Here is a 21,780-nt window from a genome sequence, read left to right on the forward strand (position 1 = left end):
CTAACCTATGTCTGAGTTATTGAAGTCCTCAAATTGTGGTTTGAAGACCTCAAGCTGCAGAGAATCCACTAGCAAGTGACCCATGCCCCACACTGCAGAGGAAGGCGAAAAACCTCCAGGGCCTCTGCCAATCTGCCCCGGAGGAAAATTCCTTCCTGACCCCAAATATGGCGATCAGCTAAACCCTGAGCATGTGGGCAAGACTCACCAGCCAGCACTCAGGAAAGAATTCTCTGCAGTAACTCAGATCCCATCCCATCCAACATCCCATCACAGATCACTGGGCATACTTACCTGCTGATAATCAAAGATCAATTGCCAAAATTAAGCTATCCCATCATACCATCCCTTCCATAAACTTATCAAGCTTAGTCTTAAAGCCAGATATGTCTTTTGCCCCCACTACTCCCCTTGGAAGGCTGTTCCAGAACTTCACTCCTCTAATGGTTAGAAACCTTCGTCTAATTTCAAGTCTAAACTTCCTAGTGTCCAGTTTATACCCATTTGTTCTTGTGTCTACGTTGGTACTAAGCTTAAATAATTCCTCTCCCTCCCTAATATTAATTCCTCTGATATATTTATAAAGAGCAAGCATATCCCCCCTCAGCCTTCTTTTGGTTAGGCTAAACAAGCCAAACTCTTCGAGTCTCCTTTCATAAGGCAGGTTTTCCATTCCTCGGATCATCCTAGTAGCCCGTCTCTGTACCTGTTCCAGTTTGAATTCATCCTTCTTAAACATGGGAGACCAGAACTGCACACAGGATCCCAGATGAGGTCTCACCAGTGCTTTGTATAACGGCACTAACGCCTCCTTATCTTTGCTGGAAATACCTCGCCTGATCCATCCCAAGACCACATTCACTATTTTCACAGCCATATCACATTGGCGGCTCATAGTTATCCTGTGATCAACCAAGACTCCAAGGTCCTTCTCCTCCTGTTACTTCCAGCTGATGCCTCCCCAGTTTATAGCAAAAATGCTTGTTAATCCCTAAATTCATGACCTTGCACATGACAAGGAAGCCGGCTCCTGTCTCAGGGGAAGAGATTCACTTTCCCCTTCTCCTGCCCACACCCACGGCCGCCCCAACGTCTCCCCAGCTCCACATCGACATGGTGCTGACCTCGCCCGGCTGGGACCTACCAGCACGACTCACCTCCTTCTGCTGGTTGCTGATTTCAGAGCCCGTCCCGGGTGCCCTTTGCCCCGAGCTGAGACCCCTCTTCCGGTGCCCCGTGAGTTTCCAGGGCAGTAAATGCTCCGCAGCCCCCTCGCCAGGAGAGCTGCCCCCTCCCGATGGGACATCGCCACCAGCCGCCTTCTGACTCCACAAGGTTGTTTTCCCTCGGGGCGCCCTGTCCTGGTACAGGGTCACCTCTCTCACGGGCTCCTTTCCCAAGGTCTTGCCCTTGGCTTCTTCCAGGAGGGATCCTTCTGCCACTAGGTCTGAAATTCAGTGGCTGGGGTTGGGGCCCAGACTCATACTGTGCCTCAGTTTCCCCACCTTGTGAGTCTCGGTCTCAGCCCGGTTAAGCCCCATCCCCGGGAACTCGCCCTGCCGGAGGTGTTACATCCCCTGCGAGGCAGATCACTGGGGTCAGGCTGAGCGGGCACCGTCTGGCCAGTTCTCTGACCTGTCCCCCATCAGCACCTCCGCTGGTAGCTGATTAGACACCCCAACCTCTTTGGGGTCCCCCCATTGAGATGCACCTTAACATAGGGGGTCCGACCACCCCCCTCAGGGTGAGGTTTGCACTGAGCAGCCTCTCCCAGGCCCAACTCGGCCGTGCCTGCGTCTCCCCAGCACCCGTGTCCCAGGTCCCCGGACCTCCCTCCCAGCTACGCCCCCTGGGTTCCCCCCTCGGGCGCTGAGCCCTCCCCTGCCCCCCCTCCCCAGGCTGGAAGTGCGAGATCCTTGGCGGTTCCTGTCCCAGGGTCTGGATCCAGTCTGAAAGAGACAGTTCGCTTCCCAAGTGAATATCCTTCCTCGGCGCCTGGTTACCGGTCGTCTTCCCTTCGCCACATGAACCTTTGGAGATCTCCCAGATGAAGATTCCCGGTGTCTTTGGGGTCTCTGGGTGACTCCCCCCCCAATTACACCCGTCCTCTGCAGAGGTGGCCCCGTGCCCTTCCCCCCCCGTGCGGAGAGATTCTCCCAGCAGGGTGGTGACCTCCTCGGGTGACGCCCGGGGTGTACACCCCATTACACTGGGGCCCACTTGGGAATCTAGGGTCCCTGTGAAATGGGCATCTTGGGCCCTTCCCCATGGCCAGTCCTCTAGGCCCCCCTCTCTCCCAACTCCAGCCCCAGTGCCCATCTCTTCACACCCACCGGGGGGAACCCAGATTGGGAAATCCCCCCCCTTGCTGAGGAACTGGGTCTGGTGCACCCCCTGCTACTCCCAGGCTCTCCAGGCCACCCGGAAGCCCTGTTGGGATCTGGCTCTTGCTCCTCGGCCTGGCCAGGCAACCTGCTGCCCCGGGCAAGCCCCCCACGCCCAGCCCTCTCCCCTGCACTGACTGGAGGGTCCCCTTTAGGGAACTGGTTCTAGACCATTTCCTTGTTTTATCGCTGGCAGCCACTCGCTGCAAAGCGCCCACGCTCGCAGCCAACTGTCTACAGGGTGCATCCGCCAACCACCCTCTGCTCCCACGCTGTCACGGACGCACGGGCCCCGAGCTCTCTCCCGGCTCAGTCCGGTCCCTGGGAGGAGCCCCCTTCGGTGTGACAGCCTCCACGAAGGGTCGTCCTCTGCCCCGCTGCCTCCTGGAACCGCACCCATCAGCTTTCTGCCCACCCGTCTCTGCCCCGGGTCTCCCCGGGGAGTCACTGTGGGTAGTTCTGTGAAAACATCCACTCTCTGCGCAGCGGCCGTCACAAAGCGAACCGAACGCTGGGAATTGTTAGGAAAGGGATAGAGAATAAGACAGAAAATATTGTATTGCCTCTATATAAATCCCTGGGACGCCCACAGCTTGAATCCTGCGCGCAGATGTGGTCGCCCCATCACAAAAAAGATCTATTGGAACTGGGAAAGTGGCTCTGACGAAGTGGGAACGTTCTTATTTTTTCTCTGAATGCGGGGTGGGTGCCTCAGTTTCCCCTATGCAGTTCTCAAGTCTCTAGGTGGGGGGATCAGGGGCTGTGCTTGGTGCAGAGCCCGAGAGGGCAGGGGTGATGGTGTCTGCACAGAGAATGGCCGACATCTCCTGGGCCCCTCCCCGCAAGGTGCCAGCTGAAGGTGTTGGAGAACGAAGATCAGGTGCCTCCTGCCCGGGAAAGAGACAAAGGCCAGAGGGGGGGCTGGAGAGTCGCAGTTTGGAGCTGGCTGGGGAAATGGAGGGAGCCCCAGGGCGGGGGTCTGAGCTCCCTGCCCCCCAAGATGCACCTGACTTAGGGGTCGTGTTGTCGGTACCCACAAGCTCTGTGTCAGCCTGTGTTCCTGTCGTCTAATAAACCTTCTGTGTCATTGGCCGGCTGAGAGTCCCGGGGAATGGCAGGAAGTGGGGGGTGCGGGGCCCTGACTCCCCCACACCCCGTGACAGTGGCACTGGCCACTGTGGCAGACAGGATGCCGGGCTGGATGGACTTTGGCCTGACCCAGCGGGGCCACTTTTCTGGATCACTCCTGGAGCCTCTCTGAAAAGCTGGCGTCACGTTAACGAACCTCCAGTCAGCGGGCCCAGGAGCTGATTGAAATAAGAGGTCACAGAGCACAGAGCTGCGAGTTCGTGGGTGATACCAGCTGGGCCTGGTGACTTCTTGCTGTTCAGTTTATCGATTTGTTCCAAAGCCTCCCCTCCCGACCCCTCAGTCTGGGGCAGTTCCTCAGGTCTGTCACCTAGGCACGACTCGGGTTGGGAATCTCCTCACGCCCTGAGCCGTGAAGACTGACGCACAGGGTTGACTTCGTTTCTCCACGATGGCCGGATCGCCCGAGTGCTCCGCTGGCACCTCCACGTCCTGGCCCCACTGCTTGGTGAGCAGCTTCTGAGGGACGTGAACGTTCCTGTTCGTTTGTGTGTCCTCAGCGAGCTGCTCTTCAAATTCTCTTGTGGTCCTGCCTCGTTTTCCGTTTACACTTGACTCACCAGAGTCCATGTTCCCCCGTGAGATTTCACTTCCACTTTCTAAAGGACCTCAAACTGCCTCTTCTCCTCTGGGGCTTAGCCGCGGTGGTAAGTTCTGGCCTCCATCCCCCCTCCCTGTCACTCACTCTCCCCCACCCTCATTCACTGTCCCAGGCTGGGGCAGGGAGTTTGGGGGTGGGAGGGGGAAGGGGTGTAGGCTCCGGGAGGGAGTTTGGGTGGGGGAGGGGTGCAGGCTCTGGGAGGGGGTTTGGTGAGGAGGGGTTTGGGGTGCAGGCTCTGGGAGGAGGGGGTTGGGGTGCAGGCTCTGGGAGGAGGGGTTTGGGGTGCAGGCTCTGGGAGAGGGGTTGGTGAGGAGGGGTTTGGGGTGCAGGCTCTGGGAGGGGGGTTGGTGAGGAGGGGTTTGGGGTGCAGGCTCTGGGAGGAGGGGGTTGGGGTGCAGGCTCTGGGAGAGGGGTTGGTGCAGGAGGAGGTTGGGGTGCAGGCTCTGGGAGGAGGGGTTTGGGGTGAAGGCTCTGGGAGAGGGGTTGGTGCAGGAGGGGGTTGGGGTGCAGGCTCTGGGAAGGGGTTTGGCCAATGGGAGCTGCGGAGTCGTTGCTCGGGGCGGGGGCAGCGCGTGGAGTCCCCTCGCCCCCCAGGCCTGCAGGGCCGTGCTGGCTGCTTCCCGGCGCAGTGCAGAGCCGGGGCAGTTTGGAACCTGCCTGAGCCCTGCTGCCCGCCGGAGTTTTAGTGAGCAGGAGGCGCTGGGCGTGGGCGGGAGTTGATCGGCGGGGTCCACGCACCCCAGCCTGGGAAAGGCGGATCTGGCCCAGCCCTGACAGGGGTTTGTCCAACCTGCTCTTCCAAATCCCCAGCAAATTCCACAGCCTCCCTGGGCAGCCTACCCAGCGCCTCACCACCCGGACAGGTCGCAAGTTTTCCTAAGGTCCAGCCTGAACCTCCCTGGCTGCAATTTAAGCCCATTGCGTCTTGTCCTGTCCTCGGCGGTTAACGAGAACAATTCTTCTCCCTCCTCCTTGTAACAACCTTTCATGTACCCGAAAACTGTCCTCACGTCCCCCCCAGTCTTCTCTTCTCCAGACTGAACACCCCCAGTTCTTTCAATCTCCCCTCACAGCTCATGTTTCCTGGACCTTGAATCATTTCTGGACTCTCTCCAATTTCCCCACATCTTTGCTGAAATGTGGGCCCCAGAGCCGGATCCTGCAGCTGATTCTGTATCACCGCGGGGTGGAGCGGAAGAACGACTTCTCGTGTCTGGCTTACAACACTCCTGCTGATACAGCGCAGAAGGATGGCTGCTGTAGTTGCAACAGCGTTACGCCGTTGACACATATTTAGCTTGTGGTCCACTCTGACCCCAAGGACCCTTTCCGCAGTTCTCCCCCTAGGCACAGTCATGTCCCAGTGTGTGTGTGCGGCTGATTGTTCCTGCCTCAGTGGAGCACTTTGCATTTATCCTTGAATTTCATCCTCTTTACATCAGACCATTTCTCCAGTTTGTCCAGAGCATTTCGAATTTTCATCCCATCCTGCAAAGCACTCGCCACCCCTCCCAGCTCGGGATCATCCACAGACGTCGTCAGTGTATCTCTGTGCCATTACCACAATCATCGCTGAAGACAGGGACCAGCCCTGGACCCAGAACCGATCCCTGCGGGACCCCACTCGATTTCCCTTCCAGCAGGACGGTGAACCAGATACCGACTCTCTGGGAGCGGTTTTCCAAGCAGTTTTGCACCCGCAGTGATAGACCGACATGCACGCAGTCCCAGCCCTTGCAAGAACAGACTAGGAGACCCTATAACAATACCGAAGACCCTACAACAACAACCCAGCACACGGCTCCAGATTCCACAATAAGAAACCGGCCCCCACAGGGAACCAGCAGTAATTAGCTGGCACGCACAGCCCCAGACCACAGACCAGGAGACCCTACAATAACACAGAAGATCCATATGACAATAAAGGCACCATGCACAGCCTTTATTCTCGTGAGGGACACTATCCTAACAAAGCATCATTTGTCAGTGCCCGACAACAGCCAAAACACACAGCTCAGCCACTCATAAGACCCTACAGAAACAAAGCCATATTTGCTATTGCCCCAATACTAAGGCCTGGCCTGACAAAGCCCTGGCTGGGATTGGCCCAGCTTTGAGCAGGGGCTGGGACTAGACAGCAACCCTGAGAGTCCATGAAGCACACAGTCCCAGCATTTCTAAGACCCTACGATAACAAAATGGCACACGGAGGGGCCCAGTGTTCAAGAGCTCAGGAGAGACCCTACAATGACAAAGCAAAACAGGCACAAAAGTCCTCGCTCTCATGAGACCCTACAGTAACAAGGCAGCCACCACAAGAGACCCTGCAAAAACCAAGCAACACATGGAGCCCTGCTTCTCCCAGGAGACCCTACAAAAACTGACAGACCCAAACAGCCCTGCCCCTCCCGAGAGACCGCACCATAACAACCCAGCCCACAGGCACTAGGTATGTATCCAAGACGCCAAGGACCTGACCCCCGGGGGCTGGCAGGAGAATCCCCATTTGCCAGGGCTGTCCAGGCCCCCGACACAGACACCAGCCAGCAGACGGCAGCACCAGCACAGTACAAGACATAGATATATTTTAATCTGGAAAAAAAAAAAAAAAGAAAACGAGACATCCACACCCCACAAGGTAGGGTCAACCCCCCCAACCTGTATGCACCCCGACCTCCCTCCCTGGCTCCCCCAGACTCGAGTCCAGCCCCCTCGGCTCCAGGGGTCGCAGGCCGGTCACGGATCACGTGTACAGGTCAAAATCCACCCGCTTCGAGTTGTAGAATTGGCCTTGCGAATTGTCGGCCTTGCGGCAGTAAACGCCCTCCTTGAAATAGCCCTGGTTCACCCACTCCTGCCGGGGGAGAGATGCAGCCGGTTACAGGGGCCTGGCGCTGGGACGTGGCCCCTGGGAGGGAGGGTTGGTTACAGGACGTGGCCCCTCGGGGCGGGGAGCTGGTTACACAGGGCCCAGCGCTGGGACAGGGCCCTTCGGGGGGTGGGGGGGCTGGTTACAGGACATGGCCCCTAGGGGTGGGGAACTGGTTACACAGGGCCCAGCGCTGGGACAGGGCCCTTCGGGGAGGGTGGCAGGGGGGCTGGTTACAGGGGGCCTGGTGCCAGGACGTGGCCCCGTGGGGTGGTGGTGGGGGGGCTGGTTACAGGGGGCCTGGTGCCAGGACGTGGCCCTGTGGGGTGGTGGTGGGGGGGCTGGTTACAGGGGGCCCGGTGCCAGGACGTGGCCCCGTGGGGTGGTGGTGGGGGGGCTGGTTACAGGGGGCCTGGTGTCAGGACGTGGCCCTGTGGGGTGGTGGTGGGGGGGGCTGGTTACAGGGGGCCCGGTGCCAGGACGTGGCCCCGTGGGGTGGTGGGGGGGGGGCTGGTTACAGGGGGCCTGGTGTCAGGACGTGGCCCCGTGGGGTGGTGGTGGGGGGGCTGGTTACAGGGGGCCTGGTGTCAGGACGTGGCCCCGTGGGGTGGTGGTGGGGGGGCTGGTTATAGGGGGCCTGGTGTCAGGACGTGGCCCCGTGGGGTGGTGGTGGGGGGGGCTGGTTACAGGGGGCCTGGTGTCAGGACGTGGCCCCGTGGGGTGGTGGTGGGGGGGCTGGTTACAGGGGGCCCGGTGTCAGGACGTGGCCCCGTGGGGTGGGGGTGGGGGGGCTGGTTACAGGGGGCCCGGTGCCAGGACAGGCCCCTCTGGAGCGGGGGCGGGGGGCTTGGCACACAAGGACCCCTCACCCGGTGCTGGGACGCGGCCCCTCGGGGTGGGGCAGGGCTGGTTACAGGGGCCCAGCGCCGGCCCGGGAGGTGGCGCTTTGGGAGCAAGGGGGGGGCTGGGCACACGGGGCCCCTGGCCCTGCACTGGGGTCTCACCTGCATCTGGGAGCTGCTGAAGGGCCCGTAGAGCTCGGCCCCACTCGTGTTCTCCCATTTGTACTCCCACATCACCTCGGCCAGCGGCTCCTCGCCGGCCCGGGGCCGCAGCGCCGCCGCAGCACCCCCTGCTGGACAAACACCGCCCGGCAGGGCGTTCGCACGCCCGTCCGCAGCCCCCACGCAGCCCCCGCCGGGCCGGGCCAGCCCCCCCCACGGCCCTCACGCCCCCACACAGCCCCCGCCGGGCCGGGCCAGCCCCCCCACGCCCCCACACAGCCCCCGCCGGGCCGGGCCAGCCCCCCCCCCACAGCCCCCGCCGGGCCGGGCCAGCCCCCCCACGCCCCCCACGCCCCCACACAGCCCCCGCCGGGCCAGGCCAGCCCCCCCACACCCCCACACAGCCCCCGCCGGGCCGGGCCAGCCCCCCACACCCCTCACGCCCCCACACAGCCCCTGCCGGGCCAGCCCCCCCACGCCCCTCACGCCCCCACACAGCCCCCGCCGGGTCGGGCCAGCCCCCCCACGCCCCTCATTCCCCCACACAGCCCCCGCCGGGCCGGGCCAGCCCCCCCACGCCCCTCATTCCCCCACACAGCCCCCGCCGGGTCGGGCCAGCCCCCCCACGCCCCTCACGCCCCCACACAGCCCCCGCCGGACCGGGCCAGCCCCCCCACGCCCCTCATTCCCCTACACAGCCCCCGCCGGGCCGGGCCAGCCCCCCCACACCCCTCACGCCCCCACACAGCCCCCGCCGGGCCGGGCCAGCCCCCCCACACAGCCCCCGCCGGGCCGGGCCAGCCCCCCCCACGCCCCTCATTCCCCCACACAGCCCCCGCCAGGTCAGCCCCCCCCAGGCTCCTCACTCCCCCACACAGCCCCTGCCAGCCCTGCGCCCCTGGTGCCCCTCACTCTCCCGCCGCAGCCCCTCCCAGCCCTGCCCCCCCCATAGCCCTGGTGGTGCCCCTCACTCCTGACCCGCAGCCCCCCCAATGTCTCACCGGACGCCTGGGTTCTCAGCCTGGCCTCGTCGATGTCCTCGGCGAACATGTCGAGGGCGGGCGGGGGCTGGGCGGGTGGGGGCTGGGTCAGCGCCCGCAGCCTGAGCGCCAGCTTTTCGCGGGTCTCCTGGTAGATCTCGTAGACGCCCCGACCCACCATCTGGTCAGCCAATCCCGAGAGCCGCTCCAGCTGCTCCCGCCTCTGGGGGGAGCCCGGCGCCTCCCCCTCCTCGGGCGGGGCGGGGGCCCCGGCTTTGGCACGGGTCCAGGCCCGGCGGGGGCGCGAGCCCCGGGCCGCACCCTTGCTGCCCAGGCGCTGGATGGCCCGGGCCACGGTCTCCCCCGGCCGCACCATCTCCACCATCCCCTCCAGCAGCGTCTGCTTGTCCAGAAGGGGGCGCCCCACGTCCTCCTCCTGCCCCTCGCCGGGGGGCTGCTGGCTGCCGGGGGGCTGCTCCTTGATCCGCACCTGTGGGGGGCGGGGATCAGTCCTGGTGCAGCCGGCCTCGGCCCCCCTCTCCTGCCCCCGCCCCGGCTCCCCTCCACCACCTCAGCTCCCCTCTCCTGCCCCTGCCCCCACCCCTCTCTCCTGCCCCTGCCCCGGCTCCCCTCCCCCGCCTCAGCTCCCCTCTCCTGCCCCTGCCCCGGCTCCCCTCCCCCGCCCCAGCTCCCCTCTCCTGCCCCCACCCCCGCCCCCCTCTCCCGCCTCGGCTCCCCTCGCCCTCCCCCACCCCCCTCTCCTGCCCCCGCCCCGGCTGCCCTCCCCCGCCCCAGCTCCCCTCTCCTGCCCCCGCCCCAGCTCCACTCTCCTGCCCCCGCCCCCGCCCCCCTCTCCCGCCTCAGCTCCCCTCGCCCTCCCCCGCCCCCCTCTCCTGCCCCCGCCCCGGCTGCCCTCCCCCGCCCCAACTCCCCTCTCCTGCCCCCGCCCCGGCTCTCCTCCCCCGCCCCAGCTCCCCTCTCCTGCCCCTGCCCCTGCCCCCACCCCCCTCTCCCGCCTTGGCTCCCCTCGCCCTCCCCCACCCCCCCTCTCCTGCCCCTGCCCCGGCTCCCCTCTCCCCCCCTTGGCTTGACCCCCTTCTAGCCCCCGATTCCAGCCCCCCGTCTCACCCAGTCGATGTTGTCCAGCCAGTTGTCCCGGATCAGCGCCTCGCGGCGCAGGAAATAGTTCCCCTCCGAGTCGAAGTGCCCCTCCTCCATCTCCTCCTCCAGGTTGAAGGGGGTGATCTGCACCCCGTCCTCGTAGTCGATGGTGGCCGACTCCTGCCCTGCCCGGGGAGACCCCCTGCCCGTCAGGCCACCAGTCTCCCCGACTTCCCTGCTCTGCCCAGCCCCAGCTTAGTCAGCCAGGCTCCCCCCATTCTCGCCTGCAGGATCAGCCCCCATCTCCCCTCCTTCCCCCGGTCCAGCCCCCATCTCCCCTGGATCACCCCTCGTCTCTCCTCCTTCCCCCGGTCCAGCCCCCTTCTCCCCTGGATCACCCCTCGTCTCTCCTCCTTCCCCCCGTCCAGCCCCCATCTCCCCTCCTTCCCCCCGTCCAGCCCCCTTCTCCCCTGGATCACCCCCCGTCTCCGCTCCTTCCCCCCGTCCAGCCCCCTTCTCCCCTGGATCACCCCTCGTCTCTCCTCCTTCCCCCCGTCCAGCCCCCATCTCCCCTCCTTCCCCCGGTCCAGCCCCCTTCTCCCCTGGATCACCCCTCGTCTCTCCTCCTTCCCCCCGTCCAGCCCCCATCTCCCCTCCTTCCCCCGGTCCAGCCCCCTTCTCCCCTGGATCACCCCTCGTCTCTCCTCCTTCCCCCTGTCCAGCCCCCATCTCCCCTCCTTCCCCCGGTCCAGCCCCCTTCTCCCCTGGATCACCCCCCATCTCCCCTCCTCCCCTGGGTCCAGCCCCCTTCTCCCCTGGATCACCCCTCGTCTCTCCTCCTTCCCCCCCGTCCAGCCCCCATCTCCCCTCCTTCCCCCGGTCCAGCCCCCTTCTCCTCTGGATCACCCCTCGTCTCTCCTCCTTCCCCTCGTCCAGCCCCCTTCTCCCCTCCTTCCCCCGGTCCAGCCCCCATCTTCCCTCCTTCCCCCGGTCCAGCCCCCTTCTCCCCTGGATCACCCCTCGTCTCTCCTCCTTCCCCTCGTCCAGCCCCCTTCTCCCCTCCTTCCCCCGGTCCAGCCCCCATCTCCCCTCCTTCCCCCGGTCCAGCCCCCATCTCCCCTCCTTCCCCCGGTCCAGCCCCCTTCTCCCCTGGATCACCCCTCATCTCTCCTCCTTCCCCCCGTCCAGCCCCCATCTCCCCTCCTTCCCCCGGTCCAGCCCCCATCTCCCCTCCTTCCCCCGGTCCAGCCCCCTTCTCCCCTGGATCACCCCCCGTCTCCGCTCCTTCCCCTGGTCCAGCCCCCTTCTCCCCTGGATCACCCCCCCGTCTCCCCTCCTTCCCCTGGTCCAGCCCCCTTCTCCCCTGCAGGATCACCCCCCGTCTCCCCTCCTTCCCCTGGTCCAGCCCCCTTCTCCCTTGGATCACCCCCCATCTCCCCTCCTCCCCTGGGTCCAGCCCCCTTCTCCCCTGGATCACCCCTCATCTCCCCTCCTTCCCCCGGTCCAGCCCCCATCTCCCCTCCTTCCCCTGGTCCAGCCCCCTTCTCCCCTGCAGGATCACCCCCCGTCTCCCCTCCTTCCCCCGGTCCAGCCCCCTTCTCCCCTGGATCACCCCCCGTCTCCCCTCCTTCCCCTGGTCCAGCCCCCTTCTCCCTTGGATCACCCCCCATCTCCCCTCCTCCCCTGGGTCCAGCCCCCTTCTCCCCTGGATCACCCCTCATCTCCCCTCCTTCCCCCGGTCCAGCCCCCATCTCCCCTCCTTCCCCTGGTCCAGCCCCCTTCTCCCCTGCAGGATCACCCCCCGTCTCCCCTCCTTCCCCTGGTCCAGCCCCCTTCTCCCTTGGATCACCCCCCATCTCCCCTCCTCCCCTGGGTCCAGCCCCCTTCTCCCCTGGATCACCCCCCGTCTCCCCTCCTTCCCCTGGTCCAGCCCCCTTGTCCCCTGCAGGATCACCCCCTGTCTCCCCTCCTTCCCCGGGTCCAGCCCCCTTCTCCCCTGGATCACCCCCCGTCCCCCCTCCTTCCCCTAGGCCAGCCCCCTTCTCCCCTGGATCACCCCCCGTCCCCCCTCCTTCCCCCAGGCCAGCCCCCTTCTCCCCTGGATCACCCCCCATCTCCCCTCCTTCCCCCAGTCCAGCCCCCTTCTCCCCTGGATCACTCCCTGTCTCCCCTCCTTCTCCCAGTCCAGCCCCCTTCTCCCCTGGATCACCCCCCATCTCCCCTCTTTCCCCTGCTCCAGCCCCCTTCTCTCCTGCAGGATCACCCCCCGTCTCCCCTCCTTCCCCCAGTCCAGCCCCCTTCTCCCCTGGATCACCCCCTGTCTTCCTCCTTCCCCTGCTCCAGCCCCCTTCTCCCCTGCAGGATCACCCCCCATCTCCCCTCCCTCCCCTGGTCCAGTGCCCTTCTGGCCTGCAGGACCACCCCCCATCTCCCCTCCTTCCCCCGGTCCTGCCCCCTTCTCCCCTGCAGGATCACTCCCCATCTCCCGTCCTTCCCCCAGTCCAGCCCCCTTCTCGTCTGCAGGATCACCCCCCATCTCCCCTCCTTCCCCCAGTCCAGCCCTCTTCTCCCCTGCAGGATCGCCCCCCATCTCCCCTCCTTCCCCTGCCCCAGCCCCCTTCTCGCCCGCAGGATCACCCCCCGTCTCCCCTCCTTCCCCCGGTCCAGTCCCCTTCTCCCCTGGATCACCCCCCGTCTCCCCTCCTTCCCCTGCTCCAGCCCCCTTCTCCCCTGGATCACTCCCCATCTCCCCTCCTTCCCCTGCTCCAGCCCTCTTCTCCCCTGCAGGATCACCCCCCGTCTCCCCTCCTTCCCCCGGTCCAGTCCCCTTCTCCCCTGGATCACCCCCCGTCTCCCCTCCTTCCCCTGGTCCAGCCCCCTTCTCCCCTGGATCACCCCCCATCTCCCCTCCTTCCCCTGGTCCAGCCCCCTTCTCCCCTGGATCACCCCCCATCTCCCCTCCTTCCCCTGCTCCAGCCCTCTTCTCCCCTGCAGGATCACCCCCCGTCTCCCCTCCTTCCCCCAGTCCAGCCCCCTTCTCCCCTGGATCACCCCCTGTCTTCCTCCTTCCCCTGGTCCAGCCCCCTTCTCCCCTGGATCACCCCCCATCTCCCCTCCTTCCCCTGCCCCAGCCCCCTTCTCGCCTGCAGGATCACCCCCCGTCTCCCCTCCTTCCCCTGCCCCAGCCCCCTTCTCCCCTGGATCACCCCCCATCTCCCCTCCTTCCCCTGGTCCAGCCCCCTTCTCCCCTGGATCACCCCCCATCTCCCCTCCTTCCCCTGGTCCAGCCCCCTTCTCCCCTGGATCACCCCCCGTCTCCCCTCCTTCCCCTGGTCCAGCCCCCTTCTCCCCTGGATCACCCCCCGTCTCCCCTCTTTCCCCTGGTCCAGCCCCCTTCTCCCTTGGATCACCCCCCATCTCCCCTCCTCCCCTGGGTCCAGCCCCCTTCTCCCCTGGATCACCCCCCCGTCTCCCCTCTTTCCCCTGGTCCAGCCCCCTTCGCTCCTGGATCACCCCCCCAAGCCCCTCCTCACAGGATCCCGGCCCCCTCAGACAGACCAGGGTCTCACCCTCCACGTCCTCTGATGCCAGGATGTCGTATTTACTGGCCCGGCCACCATCCCCCTCCTCATCCTCGTCTTCCTCGTCACTGTCCAGGGAGTGTTTCCCCTTGAAGCGGCTCCCTGGGCCGCTGGCCCCCAGGCCAGGCTCTGTCAGCTGGGGAGAGGGATGTTAGGTCTCCTTGGCCACCCCAAGAAACAGCATCCCCGCCAGACACCATCCCCCGGGTCACCCCGACATACAGCCCCCCCCCATACACACAGATACCAACCCCAGGTGACCCCAATACACAGTCAGCCTGTATACCCCACCCCGGAACACCCTGACACATAGCCCCCCCCATCCCCAGGTGACACAGACACACAGCCCCTCCCAGGAACCACCACCCAGGTCACCCCGACACACAGCCCCCACCCCAGATACCAACCCCTGGGTCACCCCAAGACATAGCACCCTCCACAGATATCAACCCTGGGTCACCCCGAGACACAGCACCCCCCCAGGCACCACCAACCAGGTCATCCCGACACACAGCCTACCTGTATATCCCCCCAGCCACCTCGACTCACAGCCCCCCCCAACAGATACCAACCCAGGGTCACCCCAAGACACAGCCCCCCTGGGATACCACCCCCTGGGTCACCCCGAGACACAGCTTCCCCCCCAATACCACCTGTTGGGTCACCCCGAGACACTGTCCCCTTCCAGATACCACCCCCAGGTCACCCTGAGACACAGCTGCACCCCCGGATACCACCCACGAGTCCCCCTGAGACACCCCAGGGGGACACCTAAACACAACTCCTATCCACTCCCTGGTCATACCCTCTCAGGGGCCCCCCTCCAACCCCCAGGGACCCCTTACCTCCAAAAACGACTGAATTCCCCCCGCACCCTCATCCCCCTAACAGGAATTCTGTGCCCACTGGAGACCCCCCCCATACCCCCAAAAGGGACCCTGTGTCCCCTGGAGACCCCCCAATACCCAATGCCTCCCCACCCCACAGAGATCCCTTGCCCCCTGGGGGTTCCCCCCCACTACACCCCATCCCCGTAACTCACCTTCTTCTTAGGAATGGCCAGCTCCTCCTCCTCCTCGTCCCCCTCGGCCTGGTCCTCGAATGTCACCTTGCGCTTGGGCATTCTGGTCCCTGCTGGTCCTGGGGGGAGAGGACAGCTGGGTGAGAAAGGGGGGGTCCCCCAGTGCCAGCCCCCCCAGACGGGCCTCACTGCCCCTCCCTGGGGTCTGCCTGCAGCCCCACAGAGAGGAGCGCTGAAGAGACCCTATGATAAAGGGACGATCCCAAAGCGACGCCCTGTGATAACAAACCGAGTCCCAAACAAAAGACCCTACAATAACAAACCGCTGCTCACAACAGACGATAGCAGGAGCTGGCTAAGCAGGACCTTGCTGTAACAAATTGACAACTCACAAGAGACCCTGCGCCAACCCATCAGGTCCTGGCAGAGGAGACCCTACGATAACAAGCCCCACATGACCTGGGCTGCTGTCCCAGCCACACCCACCCCAGCTGGTCACCGATAAGCCCCTTATCCGAGGGCAGTGGTGAAAGTTGGGTGGTGCACTCCGGTACGCAGCACCGGCAAGAGATTTTTAGTGGGCACTGGGTACCGAAAAGACTTGGGACTAGCCCCCCCGCCCCCCGCCTCCGAAGGAGGGGGTGGGGCTGCACTATGTTCCTTAAAGGAGCAGAACATGGCTAGGGAGGGCATCATTCTTTATATGGCTTTAACAGCACAATACACACGCTAATAAATTTAAACAAAGGCCTTTTTTACGTTTGTTAGCATATGTATTGTGCTGTTAAGTTGGTCAGGGGGAACAGAAAAAATGTAAACAGTGTTTTTTATTCTGTTTCTCCCCACTGGTCTGAATTATCCATAACATTCATCTCAAAGAAAGAGGCAGAGGTCCACAGATTTGCAAACTTAAAAACCTGCGTTCTGCTTTAAACCACTTCAGCCCATGCCAGGTTGATGACCATTCAAAAGTTAACTGCAAAGGAACTATAAGGCGGATAGAAAGCTGGCTAGACCGTCAGGCTCAATGGGTAGTGATCAATGGCTCCATGTCTAGTTAGCAGCCGGTATCAAGTGGAGTGCCCCAAGGGTCGGTCCTGGGGCCGGTTTTGTTCAATATTAATGATCTGGAGGATGGCGTTGACTTCACCCTCAACAAGTTTGCCGATGACACTAAACTGGGAGGAGTGGTAGATACGCTGGAGGGTAGGGACAGGATACAGAGGGACCTAGACAAATTAGAGGATTGGGCCAAAAGAAACCTGATGAGGTTCAACAAGGACAAGTGCAGAGTTCTGCACTTAGGACGGAAGAATCCCATGAACTGCTACAGACTAGGGACCGAATGGCTAGGAAGCAGTTCTGCAGAAATGGACCTGGCGGTTACAGTGGATGAGAAGCTGGATATGAGTCAGCAGTGTGCCCTTGTTGCCAAGAAGGCCAGTGGCATATTGGGCTGTATAAGTAGGGGCACTGCCAGCAGATCGAGGGACATGATCATTCCCTGACATCGGTGAGGCCTCATCTGGAGTCCTGTGTCCAGTTTTGGGCCCCACACTACGAGGAGGATGTGGAAAAATTGGAAAGAGTCCAGCGGAGGGCAACAAAAATGATTAGGGGGCTGGAGCACATGACTTATGAGGAGAGGCTGAGGGAACTGGGATTGTTTAGTCTGCAGAAGAGAAGAGTGAGGGGGGATTTGATAGCTGCTTTCAACTACCTGAAAGGGGGCTCCAAAGAGGATGGAGCTCGGCTGTTCTCAGTGGTGGCAGATGACAGAACAAGGAGCAATGGTCTCAAGTTGCAGTGGGGGAGGTCTAGGCTGGATATTAGGAGACACTATTTCACTAGGAGGGTGGTGAAGCACTGGAATGGGTTACCTAGGGAAGTGATGGAATCTCCCTCCTTAGAGGTTTTTAAGGTCAGGCTTGACAAAGCCCTGGCTGAGATGATTTAGTTGGGGTTGGTCCTGCTTTGAGCAGGAGGTTGGACTAGATACCTCCAGAGGTCCCTTCCAACCCTGATACTCTATGATTCTATGAACTCTGAAGCCCGTTACCCTGAATGTGTGCCTGTCAGTGCCCCCTGGCTGAAGATGCAGTCACACCTGAACAGCTAAAAATGAACCTAGCCCTTTTCGGCTAAACGACAGAGTCAAGTCACTGGCTCCATCTCTGTTGTCACATAACAGATAACAAAGCTCCAGTGGGGCGTGGTGCTGGCACAGAGGGTCTCAGCTACGTGGTGTGATTGTTAAGAATCTCTTTTGGGAATAGTCATGTAGGTGAAACAGCTGGTACTTACGATTACACTATTTCTATGCATGTATATACATCCTGGCATCTGACGTTACAAATATGAGCGATGTGTACTACACGTTTGCTCCTGTGGTAACGCCCGCAAGGTATTCAGCCAGCGCATGAAGGGACAAGTCAAGCTGAATGGCCCATTAAGGAACTCTTAGCTCACAATGGACCCTGGAAAACGCCTGTCTACACTGAATGGACTTTTTGTGACTGTTCTAACCAGAAGAGAGGTGGAGGTGATGGACGTGTAACTTGCCCATGTGACTCCAAACACCATCTTCCACAGTGAGAACAGATTTCCCTTCACTTGGCAGAAGCTAAAAGGCCTTGGCCTGGAAGCATCCCCATTTGGCCTCTTTCCTGCTTCGGACTCTGGACTATGAACATCTACTAACGGGAGTTTTCAAACCAAGGGACTGAGAACTTTAAGGTAATCTGGAGCCTTCATATTTCCTTGAGCCTTTGCAGATGGACTTATGAGTTGGATCTGGTACAGAGACTGTCCTAGCCCCATTGATTGCTGAGTTCTCTCTTGCAATGGACAAAGATCAGATGTCTAATGACTTTCTCACGAGTCAGCAGCCTTTGATACTTGTGGAACAAGCAACACAGCCCTTGCCTGAGAGGTTTTGTTCTTTCCTCTCCAATGTGAAAGCCTGATCTCACTGAACTCAATAGCAAAACTCCTTTTGATCTCAATGGGAACAGGATTTGGCCCCAAGAGGTCAGAGAATATGATTTTGATCAACTGCTTCTCTGTCCAGAGCCAGTTCTCATGCACGTTCTGCCAGGCTGATTTCGACTGCCCCTCCTGTATGTCATGCTGAGGAAAATAATGGAACATAGACTGTAGTTCTAGCAAGATGCAGATGGCACACACAGTTCTGTGCCTCTTTTCCATCAATCCCAGCTGGTGCAGCATCTCTGCTCTCCTGTGCCTGGCGTAGAGCAATCCCGCCAGACAGGCAGGCTGGCAGAAGCTTCCTTTGGAAGTAAGGGAGGCACCGACAGCGTGTTAAGGGAAATGGGGTGATTGTCTTTCCCACCCTGCTTTCCTTTAAGCAGTTTTCAATGTGAGGCGCTGCTGGATCCTCAGGGACCCCTGGAAGCACAGGGGGCAGCAGGGGCCCAAAGCTTCGTTTTACACGTGCTGCCCTGGTACCGTTCTGGACAGGTGAGGGGGTGTCGGCAGCCTGGGGGCCTGGGCTGGGCCCCCTGGGGAGGTGACTTGCCCTCCCTTGTGCCCCTCGCACGAGAGCCGCCTGCACCGGCAGGGAAGGACCCGGCTGGGGGTCCAGGCTAGTAAACACCGGCCTAGCGCTAATACATATTTGCATATGCAAATGAGCTCCCTCCGAGATGCCCCCCCTTTCCCAGCCTGCCCGCACCCCGCCGGGCCCCCCCACCCTCCCCGGGGGCAGCTAAGGGGCAACCCCCCATCCCAGCCTTCTAATTTGCATATGCAAATGACGCTCACTGGGATAACCCCAGTGCAGGGCCCCGATTTCAGCCCAACCAGGGGACACCTGGAACGCCGTAATTTGCATATGCAAATAACCTGCAGCTCCCCCCAGAGAACGGGGGGAGGGGCGACTGCACCCTCCAGGCTCCACCCCTCATTTGCATATGCCAATCACCCCCCGGGGCCTGGCACCGGCCCCCCCTCGGGAGCAGGCTGCCCCCCACCCGGGGACCCCACAGCCCCCTCATTTGCATATGCAAATCAGCTCCCCGCTAGCTGCGCCGCTCACCCGTCTCCGGAGCTCGCAGGCACCTCGCACAATAACCACTTCCGGGTCAGCCCGCCCTCCTCCCGTCCCGGATCTGACGTCACCAAACAGGCCGTTGCCACCGCCCCCCACGCCCCGGGTTGGTCTCGTTTCTCACCGCTTCCTCTCATTGGCTGGGGCTGGAACCCCCCGGGATAAGGCAGGTTGGCCCGCCCCCGACAGGGCCTCACAGGAAGTGACGTCACCCCACGGCTTCCGCCCCACGGACAGCAATGGGGGCGGGGCTGGAATGAGGGCAGGACTTAAAGGGGCAGGAGCCTATTCTGGGGGAGGGGAGTGCGGGAGGAAGAGGAAATGACGTCACCTCCTGGTGGGGAGCGGCGTCACGGCAACGTTTAAAGGGGCAGCGCCCGGATTTGTCAGACCCTCCCCCCCCCCCCCCCCCCGGGCCGGGAAATCCCCGGGCTCCCCCCGCCCCCGGCGCAGGGCCACGTCCCGCCCCGCCCCTCCCCCCTGCAGCGGCCCGGGCCCAGGCCCCTCGGAGGAGCCGCTGGCGTTTGGTGCCCAGCAGGGGGGCCCGCGGGGCGGGGACACCGTGCGGGGCCCCCCCCAGGCGCGTTGCCAGCCAGGGAAGGAGCCGGAGGGGTCCCCAGATCCCCCGGCTCAGATTGTGGGGACCCCCCTGTGCTGCTCCAGGGCCAGTCTCACCTCCTGCCCCCCGCCGCGGCAGCCAGAGCCCCCACGTGTGCTATGCCCCCTTGTGTTTAACCAGGGCGGGGCTCGTGTTGGGGGACACCCCCAGTCCGTCTCCAGCCCCAACTCCCCCAGGAACATGGATCGCTTTAGGACCAAGGGGACTCCGGACTAGGCAACTCCCCTGAAGTTAGTTCCTTGTTCGGGCTCTTCTGTCCCCTGCCAAGTGAGGTGCCCTGGGCCGGGAGAAGGGGGCCAGAGGGGCTGTACCCCCGAATAGCCACTGGGGCACCCCTCCCCCCGGCAGACACGCTCGCAGGGACAGGTGTCGGGGGCTCAGAGCTGGATTGGGGGGACAATTGAGATCCAATAGCTGAACCTTAAAAGTGACCCCTGCTCTGCCCTAGAGAGAGAAGGGGAAGGGAAAACTGGGGACCCCCACACCCCAAATTGGGGCAGCAGATTTCCAGGACAAAGGTGGATCCGGCTGATCACAGACAGAAGAGCAGGAGAAGGCAGGTAAAGGCCCCACCCTAGGGCTGGGTTGCGGCTGGCACCCTCCAGAGGGGAGAGGCCCCTGTGCTATTCCCTGCTCTCCTGAGCCAGCCAGTCCCCGCCCTGGGGCTGCATGGGGGCTGGTGCCCCCTAGCGGGGAAAGGCCCCATGCCCCATTCCCTATCTCCCCCTTCCCAGGTCCCCGTCCACATGAAGTTGCACGAAACCAGCGTCCTGGGCTACTCCCGCATGGTGGCGCACCCCGACCGGCAGGGGCGGCTGTACAAGAAGAGCGAACGCAGCAGCAGCTACCAGCGGCGCTGGTGCGAGTTACGGGGGAACCTGCTCTTTTACTGGGAGCGGCAGGGGGACCGCGAGCCGCTGGGGCTGATCCTGCTGGAGGGCTGCACTGTGGAGCTACAGGAATCTGCCACGGAGCCTTTCACCTTTGAGATCTCCTATTCCCACGGGTCGCTGGGCCACCGGGCTTACAAGATGGCTGCTGAAGACCAGGCCTCCATGGAGGGCTGGGTGCGGGCTCTGAGCACAGCCAGCTTCAACTACCTGCGGGCCCTGTTGACAGATCTGGAGGGACAGTACCGGGCTAGCGGGGCCCTCGGGGCCACACCACTGGAAGAGAGGGCTGTGGAGAAAAGCCCATTGGTGGCAGAAGTGGGATTGCCAGACTTTGAAGGGCTTCACTGCCAGTTTGGGGAGGAGATTATGAAACTGAGGGCGAGGTGGAGGGAGGGGAGAGCAGGAGGGGACCAGACAGCGCAGGGGGACCTGATTGATTTGGAGTAGGAGCGGGGAAAGGAGGCAAGCTGGCGGACAGGGGGGTAGGGAATCCACATTCATTGCCATCGAATACAGGAGAAACTATGGGCAACCCAGGGGCAGGCGAGCAGGGGGCTGCAGGTCAGGCTTCAGGGGCACCAGCCTTGGTGGTCTGGGGTGACTGGGAAATGGGGACAAAATATTTGTCAAATATTAACACTGTGAAGGTGCCTTTACAATAATAAAATTGTTCTATCCAGGCCGTGGTACCAGCCGTGTGAATTCACCATTTGGTCACATCCCAGACAGCAGCCTGGGGTGCTGTGGGGAGGGGGCGGGGTGCTGGCTGGGCGGGGAGCTCCTGGCTACTCCAGCCCTTCCCTCTCCCGGGGGGCGGGGGTGCTGTGGGGAGCAGGAGCACTGTCTGCCAGGGGAGAGCTCCCCCTGCAAAGCCACCCCCCCCCAGCTCCAAGTGACACAGCGCCCCCTAGTGCGGCACCGAGGCACTGGGGTCAGCTCTTAGGTCTGAGAACGTCCCCGTTCGTTTCAGCCAGTCCCCACCCGCACTGAAGGAAGATCTCATACCGTGGAGACCAGCAGAGAAGGAGACACTCCGTCAAGGCCCACGTAGCCCGTACCTGCCTGGGGCAGGATCGTCCCCATCTGTCCCTCCAGACTCTAGCTCTGACCTCCTCCAACGGTGCCGGAACCGTTTCTGTTCCAAGCCCCCGCCTTTGGGGAGAGGACCCAGTCCCCCACCGTCCTCTCCGACCCTACGCAAGCACAGAGCTTCGGGGCATTGTCCTCCCACAATTCACAGCCCGGCCCCTTGTGGCCACTGCTCGTCCACCTAGTCAAGATCTCTAACCTGCCAGACCTTGCTCCCCACCCACAGAACCCAGGAGTCCTGGTTCCCAGCCCTCCCCCGCACCCCAGCCCCACTTCCTCCCAAAGCAGGAGACGCTCGCTAACCTCTCAGTGACCCTTAAGCATCTGAGACTGACAACTCAGCAACCCTCATACCGTGACCCAGAACGACCCCAGCACCAGGACCCAATGACCCTCTGTGATGAAGTGGGGGGTTTTCTT

General features: G+C 62.6%; 2 protein-coding genes across 7 annotated transcripts; one reads left to right on the forward strand and one right to left on the reverse strand.

The window, feature by feature from the left end:
- Positions 1 to 6,697: 6,697 nt before the first annotated feature.
- CD2BP2 (CD2 cytoplasmic tail binding protein 2) lies at positions 6,698 to 18,856 on the reverse strand. Of its 6 annotated transcripts, none has more exons than XM_050956914.1 (7): positions 18,748 to 18,856; positions 14,712 to 14,809; positions 13,658 to 13,805; positions 10,116 to 10,273; positions 9,009 to 9,477; positions 8,008 to 8,138; positions 6,698 to 6,988 (listed from the first exon to the last, which is right to left on the reverse strand). In XM_050956914.1, exons 2-7 carry the CDS (start codon positions 14,790 to 14,792, stop codon positions 6,878 to 6,880), a joined length of 1,098 nt encoding a protein of 365 aa, XP_050812871.1. In that variant the 5' UTR covers positions 14,793 to 14,809; positions 18,748 to 18,856; the 3' UTR covers positions 6,698 to 6,877. The 6 variants fall into 6 exon arrangements, with proteins under 6 accessions (XP_050812871.1, XP_050812874.1, XP_050812872.1 ...); XM_050956917.1 differs by lacking the exon at positions 18,748 to 18,856 and adding an exon at positions 15,083 to 15,189; XM_050956915.1 differs by lacking the exon at positions 18,748 to 18,856 and adding an exon at positions 15,024 to 15,119.
- A 774-nt stretch (positions 18,857 to 19,630) lies between these two features.
- LOC127052877 (sesquipedalian-1-like) lies at positions 19,631 to 20,950 on the forward strand. Its single transcript, XM_050957014.1, has 2 exons — positions 19,631 to 19,938; positions 20,113 to 20,950. The coding sequence occupies exon 2, from the start codon at positions 20,125 to 20,127 to the stop codon at positions 20,716 to 20,718; it is 594 nt and encodes a 197-aa protein (XP_050812971.1). The 5' UTR covers positions 19,631 to 19,938; positions 20,113 to 20,124; the 3' UTR covers positions 20,719 to 20,950.
- The last annotated feature ends 830 nt before the right edge of the window (positions 20,951 to 21,780 follow it).

This window comes from Gopherus flavomarginatus, chromosome 5 (genome assembly GCF_025201925.1).
Source record: "Gopherus flavomarginatus isolate rGopFla2 chromosome 5, rGopFla2.mat.asm, whole genome shotgun sequence".
NCBI lineage: Eukaryota > Metazoa > Chordata > Testudines > Testudinidae > Gopherus > Gopherus flavomarginatus.